Source organism: Zootermopsis nevadensis, unplaced genomic scaffold, assembly GCF_977971745.1.
Source record: "Zootermopsis nevadensis isolate Lab colony 2312 unplaced genomic scaffold, Znev_1.0 Znev_ptg000005l, whole genome shotgun sequence".
NCBI lineage: Eukaryota > Metazoa > Arthropoda > Insecta > Blattodea > Termopsidae > Zootermopsis > Zootermopsis nevadensis.
This window is the reverse complement of record NW_028259137.1, coordinates 2,625,611-2,637,833: the sequence shown is the minus strand read 5'-3', so window position 1 is coordinate 2,637,833 and position 12,223 is coordinate 2,625,611. Positions and strand designations below refer to the sequence as shown.

At 39.6% G+C, this 12,223-nt stretch overlaps 1 protein-coding gene across 3 annotated transcripts in view; it reads left to right on the top strand.

The window, feature by feature from the left end:
* Window positions 1-12,223, top strand: part of tup (LIM1_Isl and LIM2_Isl domain-containing protein tup) — a 172,138-nt gene that overhangs the window by 140,304 nt on the left and 19,611 nt on the right. Inside the window, exons 5-6 of one of the 3 annotated variants that reach the window (XM_087343370.1) lie at window positions 402-458; window positions 3,565-3,762. In XM_087343370.1, coding sequence (XP_087199496.1) covers window positions 402-458; window positions 3,565-3,762 — 255 coding nt within the window. Of the gene's footprint in view, window positions 1-401; window positions 459-3,564; window positions 3,772-12,223 lie in introns of all 3 variants that reach the window. The other 2 variants (XM_087343369.1, XM_087343371.1) reach the window with 2 other exon arrangements.

The following is a 12,223-nucleotide window of genomic DNA, read 5'->3' as shown; positions in this document are numbered from 1 at the left end:
TAGTGTCCATATTATAAATTATGTTTAATATAAACGATTTTGAAATTAATATTATTTCTTCCTTCATATGTTTATTTACGATTAAACTGAAAATATGGAGAGAAAAAAAATCCTTTGGTTTTTGTTACTGGTAACTGTCAGGATTAAAAGCAAAACTTGAATGCCGATCGTTAGGCCATTGGAGTAAAAAATAATTCCCGAAACGTCGTGTATAACAAATATGGATCATGCACAGTCATACATAATTATGGTGAATTGAATTAACAATTGCTAGAACGCTTTAGAAAATCTTTACGTAACGTATGAGATATATTTTAAAATTTGTATTTGCCACCAAAACCCACCAGACGAGGGGGGATTAGGGGATTAATACAGAAGATCTCGTTTTCTGGATCTTGCAGGATGGCGGACCTTACGACCGTCTCATTGTGTTCTCGGGTGCAGTATATTACGAAAATGTAAGTCTGATATTAATTTTGTTAGTTTTTGCTAAAGTCCTCATCAAAATTTACAGAATATTGCACTGTAGTCGCTCCGTATTGAGAGAAGTGAATAGAAGATTCTTATTGTCCGCGTCTGTGTACTTGGCGCCTGCGCACTGGAGTACTGTGTTGGTTATTCTTGTTATGGCTTGTTTTATGGAATGAGGAGACAAGTATTAACCGATCAGAAAACATTTGCCGCGGCGGTGTTCGCTCCGTTGTTGAACTACACATTGCTCATACTGTGTGTACGAAGGACAAACGTTTTGGACAGTAACAGTGATTAGCGCATGCTCAATGTGTGCTCTGACCTCCTTCCCTCCGGCCCCAGTTTCTATTATAAGCCAAGTTAAATGACGCGGACAGTAACATGACTTCTTTCGAGTGTTATGAGTCCTGTAATTTATAAAAAGAAATATTCTTTTGGAAAGATAAACGAAATCAATGGTTAGGATGTTCTTGAGCAGATAATGATCATTTAGATGGGCAAGAAATTAGTTTTTTTTTCTGTTAAAGAGCCAGAAAATTCATCACCGTTTCCACAAAAGTCAGAAATCGCATCGTGAGCCATTTCAGTCCACTCCACACTCTCACGTACTATATACTCACGTCATTGAAATTAATTTTTTTTTATAGATTTTTCGACCAAAATTATGTATGCATTTCTTATTTCCCTCATGTATATTTATGCTATAATTCTGATCCGGTTCGTCCTGCTTGATTAATCAAAGGTTGATAATTATCAATGTCTTGATTATCCAATTTAGTATTTAAGAATCTTGAATATTAAGTGTAAATTATAAAATATATTTCTAGCAGTGAGATGATAATGTTGCGTTATATTGTGTTGAAATATATACTTGTTCAATTTTATCAGTCTAAACACAATAAATTAAATTAAATATTAAAATATTATTACAATTAACATTTAAATATTTAAAATATATTAAAATGATGCTCTTTATCGAAATTAATTGTAATAATATTTTAATATTTAATTTAATTTATTGTGTTTAGACTGATAAAATTGAACAAGTATATATTTCTAGCAGTCTTGCAGTCACAACGAAGATTTCTCGTGAACATGTAACTAGTGATTTTATGCGTTCCCGATTAAATTTATATGAATTTTTCAGACCAATAAAAGTATTTCGTATATCACGTATCAGATCAATTATGTCTGCTTATTCTACGAGTGTGTAATTCAGCTAATTGAGTGATTATGAATTAGTTAGTCATGATTCATTTCCATTAAGTTACGGACGCTTTAACATATTTTGTTACAGTTGTTTGTTACGTGTGTGTTGAAAGTAGGCCAACACAATTTCTGGAAAACAGATTTTTTACGAAACTTACAAACCACTTGTGTGTTTAATCCATTTTTAAAATCCTGATTTCTTCTCATATAATTGTTACGTTATTTTCGCGTTACGAAGGAGAAAGGCATAGTCTCTGTGCGAGATTTTCTCCAGGCACTCATAGAAGATTGTTCTGTTTATTTATCGATTTCTAACTATTTTCATTCTGAAGCTTTGTGTTGAAATGCATCCTTTAGTATCAAAAATTCATTGTAAATCTTAAATTTAGTTTGCGGAATGCTACATTTAGTTAACTTAAAGTGTCAGGATATATTATTACAGGTAAAAAAAAATATACTTACATAGAAGAAATATAATTTTGGAACGGTGTTTCTGTTCTAGCACTGGGAACGAAGGACACCGATGTATGAACTTTAGAGTTGTACAGCATCCAGAATACTTTCTCGTTGGATAAAACAAAGCTTTATTTGATAACATGGAAGATGTTTAAGAGCGATGAATTTAATTTCAGAATTTAATAGTGATACCGGACGTGGGGGGGGGGGATTAAGGTCAGTCGCCCCTTACATATATTTTTTACCCCTGACTACTCTACATTAAATACATATGACTGATAATGTAAATTATAGGCGGACTTAATTATGAATGTGTAGGTTAAAAATTCCGAAAGACTTTTATACCTGATTCTTTTTAGTTACTGTTTAAAGGTAAAGTTGTTGACTATAATTATTTTGGTTATTTAAATGTGAATTTAGGATGTAATAATATTGAAGATGTGTGTGGTATTAGATGATATTACTTTAATAAACTTATATTTGTCTGCTTTCTTTATATTTTACGTGACATTACAATTGCATGCACTTAAGCCTCTCGTTATCCGATCTTCGAATATGTGAAATAAAGTCCCAAAAAAGGACATGGTCCCAAGAATTATCATAGATCTTATAAAAATACGCACGGATATTATACCTGTGTGTGTATGTATACAGGTAGCCCTCGATTTACGCCGGGGATGCGTTCCTGGACGAACCAGCGTAAATTGAAACTCTTTTATAATGTAAATCAATAGGAAGTCAATGACATGCGTTTCCAGCAACAAAACATTGACGAGTAATATAATGGCATTACATTTAAAGCTCTGAAATGACGTAAATAAAATAAAGGGAATTTAAAAAAAATATATTTTATACAATTACAATCGGCAATTCGTTGGTCCCCGCGATTGACTGAGATTCTTTCGTGTGATTGATGTGTACAGTCATCTCTGTTGTTATGAGATAGTTGCATTCATATAAGACGCCGACCTATAGAAAATCGTGTAGTAAAAATAACCCCGGTACCTCCGCAGAGATTAAATTAGCCCTTTAAAAGTTTAAAGCGACAGGAATGAAATTGCATAAGAGAAAACTCGCATATGCAAAAGTTTACATTTCACAAACAGCTTCTATCGATTCATCGATCTCATTGAAGCAAATTCGAGTTTACGAAACACACGTAATTGCAGAGATGATTGCATTTATAATTTGTATTCAAAATCAGCGATGTAAGAATTACGACTTAGTATAAGAATCAGTACGAGATACATTGTAAAACGTTATAAATAATATTAAAATATATTTTTCCACTTTTTGACTTTCTGGTTTCAAAATCGGCGTTATTCTGAATCGGCGCAAATCGAGGGCTACCTGTACATATAATCGATGTCTGAAACATCGAAAGTGAAGCCATCAGGCTGTGAGATGCGTGTCACGTGACTGTTGCAGGACGGGAGGAAATTAGGATACGGGAGCATGCAGGGAATTCCCATGGTGGCGTCGAGTCCAGTGCGTCACGAGAGCCCACAGGGCTTAAACCCAGTCGAAGTGCTGTCGTACCAAGCTCCCTGGAAAGCCCTCACCGATTTCGCATTGCACACAGACCTGGACCGCCTTGATCCGTCAGCCCCTCCATTTCAGCATCTGGTAAGTCAGGTAAGTGGAGGGCGCAGACCGCAGTCCTGAAACACTTTGTGGCGCTCAAATAAACTTATTTTGGAGAGTTCTGTCTTCTGGGTTGATGAATCGCCCTGATGACGGAGGCAGTATGACCTCCGAAACGTTGGTAAACATCGACCATACCACACGGCGTAACAACCCAGAAGACAGAAATCTTCATACTCTGATGACGGAGGCAGTATGACCTCTGAAACGTCGGTTAACATAGACCAGACTACACAGCGCAACAACCCAGAAGACAGAAATCTTCATACTCTGATGACGGAGGCAGTATGACCTCTGAAACGTCGGTTAACATCGACCAGACTACACAGCGCAACAACCCAGAAGACAGAAATCTTCAGACTCATCGCCCTGATGATGGAGGTAGTATGACCTCTGAAACGTTGGTTAACATCGACCAGACTACACAGCGCAACAACCCAGAAGACAGAAATCTTCATACTCACCGCTGTGAAAACCACAAATCTTACAAATAACAAATTATTTTGGATTTCGCAAAGGAATTTCGTTACTAGAGACGTTTCGGGAGTTTTCTCTACTATCATCTTCAGGGTCTGCTTGTCATTATACTGACGATTGTCATACATTATTTTTAATATTTGTGGTGACGAATGGACTCGAACTTGGGGCCTTCCGAACGTATACTAGCCTCGTATTCAAAGGGCCCTGAGTTCGATTCAGATGGGTGGTGACGTCATATCGGCGGGTTATACATTGTTGTTGCACAGATAGAAAGTATTGCCTCTCTGCGTGCTGACGTCATGCTCTGTGGTGACATCATGAAGGACGATGACGTCATTACGGAGGTTTGGCACACGGACAGACTTTACCACGACGCGTTCTTGCTTAGGCGAAAGTTTAAGAACGTCTAGGAAAAAGGCAGCTGAAGACGGGGCTACAGCCTATTTCAGGGGCATTCTTCATGTCATTCAGTGGACAGTGTCCATTATAATACTGGCCATTACGACGAACATTTTTTGAAATCGATAAAAACTGGAAGAGTTCATTTTATATCTTCCAATTTTCATTTAAAATGTAATTAAGTAAATTTTCAAAGTGGCTGTTATGTTGCACAGAAGTTAAATTGTCTTTTCCATATGCTCTTAGACCTCTGAGAGAACGTGAATATATAATTTGAGGACCAATTTTGCTTGCATGGTGTCTGGAATTGAACGTATTAACGTACGTAATCCATTTCTCATGAACTTTGAATTTTAAATCCATTATTATATTTTAATACTTATTTTACAAGTCATTTAATCCGTCTTATATCTTCAGTCATTAGTTCAATTATTATTATTATTATTGATATTATTTTAATTCTATAATATTAACATTTATAATACTGGTAAGTAATATTTTAATTCTAACTAATTTTTTAACAATACCGAATGAACGTTGATTTTAAAAATCTTTTAAAGAATAAAGATCGATATATCGATACTGCAATATTTTGTTTTCAGTTACGTAAATTCGTGTTGAGAGGCGATTACTGCAAAGTAAGGGACATAGAATTGACCCAGGATAGTAACAGGGACTTACCTCTATATCAGTGGCGTTGAACTTTCTTGATCTGATCACAGAGACTTATTTAGTCTGAAGGCAGTCAACTCCTGGCTATTATTTGAGTCATATTTAATTAAAAAATGTTCGTCTATTCTCAACTGACTCAGAAAATTAACAGTACAAAATTATGATAATATTAATATAATGTCTCACACGTTTCAGAAATGTGTCTGAAGGCCTGCATATTTGTTTATATTCCGCGATGCATACAGCGTTATGTTTAAACATTTGGTTAAAATTGTGATTTATATTATGTTTTCCCTTAAATATATATACCCCCAGTTTGTGCCCCATTGCATAATTTTGGAGGGTATTTCCTGTCCGAAAAAAATATTAAAATTGTTGATTTACCACCTATAGTTTATTTATATCCAGATAGTCGGTTAGAAGTCTCTTTCTGGCATAAAAAGAACATTTGCCAGAATTAAAACCCAAGACAATCTTTTCGGGGTGTTCGCTTTGCCACAAAAATCAGTTTCGTTCTTGAAGATTTCTGTCTTCTGGGTTGTTGCGCTGTGTAGACTGGTCGATGTTTACCAACGTTTCAGAGGTCATACTGCCTCCGTCATCAGGGCGATGAGTATGAAGATTTCTGTCTTCTGGGTTGTTGCGCTGTGCAGTCTGGTCGATGTTAACCGACGTTTCGGAGGTCATACTGCCTCCGTCATCAGAGTATGAAGATTTCTGTCTTCTGGGTTGTTGCGCTGTGTAGTCTGGTCGATGTTAACCGACGTTTCAGAGGTCATACTGCCTCCATCATCAGGGCGATGAGTATGAAGATTTCTGTCTTCTGGGTTGTTGCGCTGTGCAGTCTGGTCGATGTTAACCGACATTTCGGAGGTCATACTGCCTCCGTCATCAGAGTATGAAGATTTCTGTCTTCTGGGTTGTTGCGCTGTGTAGTCTGGTTGATGTTTACCAACGTTTCGGAGGTCATACTGCCTCCATCATCAGGGCGATGAGTATGAAGATTTCTGTCTTCTGGGTTGTTGCGCTGTGTAGACTGGTCGATGTTTACCAACGTTTCAGAGGTCATACTGCCTCCGTCATCAGGGCGATGAGTATGAAGATTACTGTCTTCTGGGTTGTTGCGCTGTGTAGTCTGGTCGATGTTAACCGACATTTCGGAGGTCATACTGCCTCCGTCATCAGAGTATGAAGATTTCTGTCTTCTGGGTTGTTGCGCTGTGCAGTCTGGTCGATGTTAACCGACGTTTCGGAGGTCATACTGCCTCCGTCATCAGAGTATGAAGATTTCTGTCTTCTGGGTTGTTGCGCTGTGCAGTCTGGTCGATGTTAACCGACGTTTCGGAGGTCATACTGCCTCCGTCATCAGAGTATGAAGATTTCTGTCTTCTGGGTTGTTGCGCTGTGCAGTCTGGTCGATGTTAACCGACGTTTCGGAGGTCATACTGCCTCCGTCATCAGAGTATGAAGATTTCTGTCTTCTGGGTTGTTGCGCTGTGTAGTCTGGTCGATGTTAACCGACGTTTCAGAGGTCATACTGCCTCCATCATCAGGGCGATGAGTATGAAGATTTCTGTCTTCTGGGTTGTTGCGCTGTGCAGTCTGGTCGATGTTAACCGACATTTCGGAGGTCATACTGCCTCCGTCATCAGAGTATGAAGATTTCTGTCTTCTGGGTTGTTGCGCTGTGTAGTCTGGTTGATGTTTACCAACGTTTCGGAGGTCATACTGCCTCCATCATCAGGGCGATGAGTATGAAGATTTCTGTCTTCTGGGTTGTTGCGCTGTGTAGACTGGTCGATGTTTACCAACGTTTCAGAGGTCATACTGCCTCCGTCATCAGGGCGATGAGTATGAAGATTACTGTCTTCTGGGTTGTTGCGCTGTGTAGTCTGGTCGATGTTAACCAACGTTTCAGAGGTCATACTGCCTCCGTCATCAGGGCGATGAGTATGAAGATTTCTGTCTTCTGGGTTGTTGCGCTGTGCAGTCTGGTCGATGTTAACCGACGTTTCGGAGGTCATACTGCCTCCGTCATCAGAGTATGAAGATTTCTGTCTTCTGGGTTGTTGCGCTGTGTAGTCTGGTCGATGTTAACCGACGTTTCAGAGGTCATACTGCCTCCATCATCAGGGCGATGAGTATGAAGATTTCTGTCTTCTGGGTTGTTGCGCTGTGCAGTCTGGTCGATGTTAACCGACATTTCGGAGGTCATACTGCCTCCGTCATCAGAGTATGAAGATTTCTGTCTTCTGGGTTGTTGCGCTGTGTAGTCTGGTTGATGTTTACCAACGTTTCGGAGGTCATACTGCCTCCATCATCAGGGCGATGAGTATGAAGATTTCTGTCTTCTGGGTTGTTGCGCTGTGTAGTCTGGTCGATGTTAACCGACGTTTCAGAGGTCATACTGCCTCCATCATCAGGGCGTTGAGTATGAAGATTTCTGTCTTCTGGGTTGTTGCGCTGTGTAGTCTGGCCGATGTTAACCGACGTTTCAGAGGTCATACTGCCTCCATCATCAGGGAGTTGAGTATGAAGATTTCTGTCTTCTGGGTTGTTGCGCTGTGTAGTCTGGTCGATGTTAACCAACGTTTCAGAGGTCATACTGCCTCCGTCATCAGGGCGATGAGTATGAAGATTTCTGTCTTCTGGGTTGTTGCGCTGTGTAGTCTGGTCGATGTTAACCAACGTTTCAGAGGTCATACTGCCTCCGTCATCAGGGCGATGAGCATGAAGATTTCTGTCTTCTGGGTTGTTGCGCTGTGTAGTCTGGTCGATGTTAACCAACGTTTCAGAGGTCATACTGCCTCCGTCATCAGGGCGATGAGTATGAAGATTTCTGTCTTCTGGGTTGTTGCGCTGTGTAGTCTGGTCGATGTTAACCAACGTTTCAGAGGTCATACTGCCTCCATCATCAGGGCGTTGAGTATGAAGATTTCTGTCTTCTGGGTTGTTGCGCTGTGTAGTCTGGTCGATGTTAACCAACGTTTCAGAGGTCATACTGCCTCCATCATCAGGGCGATGAGTATGAAAATTTCTGTCTTCTGGGTCGTTGCGCTGTGCAGTCTGGTCGATGTTAACCAACGTTTCGGAGGTCATACTGCCTCCATCATCAGGGCGATGAGTATGAAGATTTCTGTCTTCTGGGTTGTTGCGCTGTGTAGTCTGGTCGATGTTAACCGACGTTTCAGAGGTCATACTGCCTCCATCATCAGGGCGTTGAGTATGAAGATTTCTGTCTTCTGGGTTGTTGCGCTGTGTAGTCTGGCCGATGTTAACCGACGTTTCAGAGGTCATACTGCCTCCATCATCAGGGCGTTGAGTATGAAGATTTCTGTCTTCTGGGTTGTTGCGCTGTGTAGTCTGGTCGATGTTAACCAACGTTTCAGAGGTCATACTGCCTCCGTCATCAGGGCGATGAGTATGAAGATTTCTGTCTTCTGGGTTGTTGCGCTGTGTAGTCTGGTCGATGTTAACCAACGTTTCAGAGGTCATACTGCCTCCGTCATCAGGGCGATGAGCATGAAGATTTCTGTCTTCTGGGTTGTTGCGCTGTGCAGTCTGGTCGATGTTAACCAACGTTTCAGAGGTCATACTGCCTCCGTCATCAGGGCGATGAGTATGAAGATTTCTGTCTTCTGGGTTGTTGCGCTGTGTAGTCTGGTCGATGTTAACCAACGTTTCAGAAGTCATACTGCCTCCGTCATCAGGGCGATGAGTATGAAGATTTCTGTCTTCTGGGTTGTTGCGCTGTGTAGTCTGGTCGATGTTAACCAACGTTTCAGAAGTCATACTGCCTCCGTCATCAGGGCGATGAGCATGAAGATTTCTGTCTTCTGGGTTGTTGCGCTGTGCAGTCTGGTCGATGTTAACCAACGTTTCAGAAGTCATACTGCCTCCGTCATCAGGGCGATGAGTATGAAGATTTCTGTCTTCTGGGTTGTTGCGCTGTGTAGTTTGGTCGATGTTAACCAACGTTTCAGAGGTCATACTGCCTCCGTCATCAGGGCGATGAGTATGAAGATTTCTGTCTTCTGGGTTGTTGCGCTGTGTAGTCTGGTCGATGTTAACCAACGTTTCAGAAGTCATACTGCCTCCGTCATCAGGGCGATGAGCATGAAGATTTCTGTCTTCTGGGTTGTTGCGCTGTGCAGTCTGGTCGATGTTAACCAACGTTTCAGAAGTCATACTGCCTCCGTCATCAGGGCGATGAGCATGAAGATTTCTGTCTTCTGGGTTGTTGCGCTGTGTAGTCTGGTCGATGTTAACCAACGTTTCAGAGGTCATACTGCCTCCGTCATCAGGGCGATGAGTATGAAGATTTCTGTCTTCTGGGTCGTTGCGCTGTGCAGTCTGGTCGATGTTAACCAACGTTTCGGAGGTCATACTGCCTCCATCATCAGGGCGATGAGTATGAAGATTTCTGTCTTCTGGGTTGTTGCGCTGTGTAGTCTGGTCGATGTTAACCAACGTTTCAGAAGTCATACTGCCTCCGTCATCAGGGCGATGAGTATGAAGATTTCTGTCTTCTGGGTTGTTGCGCTGTGTAGTCTGGTCGATGTTAACCAACGTTTCAGAGGTCATACTGCCTCCGTCATCAGGGCGATGAGTATGAAGATTTCTGTCTTCTGGGTCGTTGCGCTGTGCAGTCTGGTCGATGTTAACCAACGTTTCGGAGGTCATACTGCCTCCATCATCAGGGCGATGAGTATGAAGATTTCTGTCTTCTGGGTTGTTGCGCTGTGTAGTCTGGTTGATGTTTACTAACGTTTCAGATTCATCGCCCTGATGACGAGATACAGAGATCGATTTTACCAGGACTAGAAACCAGGACACATATTTTTTCTGTGTCATGAACTCGAACTAAGGCCATTTTTTTAAGGTCGTGACCTTTCTTCGTGTAATTTTTCTACAGAAATAAACTACTCTGTTCTTGGCACGGTTTTCCTATCGTCTGTAATTTCTAACCTACAGAAATTATCGTCACTTTTTGTTTAGTTTTGACATTTTTAAAGTCTCTTTCTGCTTTGAAGGCATTAGCATGCAAATTTAGTGTCAAATTAGTTTATCTGTTCTTGATCTATAAGCAAACACGTAAACACACACAAACTTGCCCACGATATCAGTTTTATATTTTAGAAGATTAATGTAAAAAAAATTTCTGATGTAAAAAGTTTTCTACGTAATTGTGATTTACAGACGTTATGCAGCTGCTAATTAAATACTGCACATTCCACATGTAAACGATACAAGTTCATGTGTGATTTTCTCTTTTCTTTCCAAATATAATACAAATTATATTTTTATTTTCATTCGAAGGCTCTGCTATAACTCAGACAAAAGTTTAGAAACACACAAGTAAACATCGTATGTTGATTGGTTAAAATTCTGACCAATCATTGTCATCCTGAAATGCTGTAGAGGTGACGTAACGTGTTTTTCCATCTGTTTTACCGACATCTCCATATTTTAAAGCTGCATTGACTTTCTCATGGCATTGAACCCTGTAGAATTCCTTGGCTGTGCCCAGTTTTGGTATTAGAGTTTCTTTCTTAACTCGCCTTGAAAGCAAAGTTTTCATGTCCAGAAAATTGCGTATTCGCGAACCATCCAGTAAGACCAATTATATATGACCTCTACCATGACAACGTACGGAAGTAATTACATGTAATCTAATGTTTGCGTAAGTAAGTTTGTTGCCTTGTTAATACTAGGCCGAAAAACGAAAGGAATTACTTGCTATTTTGAGGTTATGTTTGATAATTTTAACGTATATAATCAATTAACAGATTTACATTAAATCTGGTATGAAAATAATACCAAAAGCCATATAAAATTCACAGTTTTTTTAATTTTCTGCTGTCAGTAATACCAACATAACAGCCTTGCAAAATACGGAGATGGGACAATATTAGCGCCACTCAGAGTAGACTACTCGCTGTGCAAAAGCTAAGGTGGTTAGTCACCGAGTATTTCGGGTTTCCTTGTCAATATTATTCAACAGCTGCTTTACGTATTTTGGGAAGGCGGTGGATGAGCCCGTTAACAGCCACAGTACCATATAAGCATGGTCTCGCCCCACTGCAACAATAATTGTTAGGTTAGGTTGTGCATTGTAGATGAACAAAATTGAAGCCGCCTTAAACCTTTACAAATTACTTAGCTTTCGGTTTGATTACGTACTAATGAGCTACTGGAATTAGGATTTTAAAATCTGATGTTTAGATAGATTATTAAACAGACACCTAATTCAAAATGTGATATAAAATATTTTAATATCAAAAATTACAAAACAAACCTACGAAACTTTTAAGTTTTATCTAAAAACAAACTAAATTGAGAATTGAATTAATGGAAATTATACATTTAAATGGATCGTTAATTTTAAAACGACACATTTCTTGTTCAAATTACTTATAGTTACATAATATTAATTAGGCATTATAGTTTCTTTACAGAAACTCTTGTTAATTGGATAAAGTATAAATACTTCGGTTTAGTAGTTCTAAATAATAACTTAAGTGAAGAAAACAAAATATAATTGTGAATTTGTTTGTTATTAAAGTCAAGAGCGAGACACAGAACACACAGACAAGTTCCCGTCATTTTACGGTTCAACAAATTTATAAACACACCAGCTCATATCTAGAGTACATTTCATATCACTAATGCATGTTGGGAGCCATCTTGGTCTGACATAATAAAATATTTACCTATTTCACACGTAGACCTGCGTTTGACTGCTGATTTTCAATTATGGAAAACGTGAATGATAAGTACACGAGGATATGAGATGATAAACTTAAAGGCTATATGAAAATAATTATCGTAACATTTTCCTAGAGACGATGATCCACAAGAAACCTCAATTGAGACAAAATAGTCTGACTAA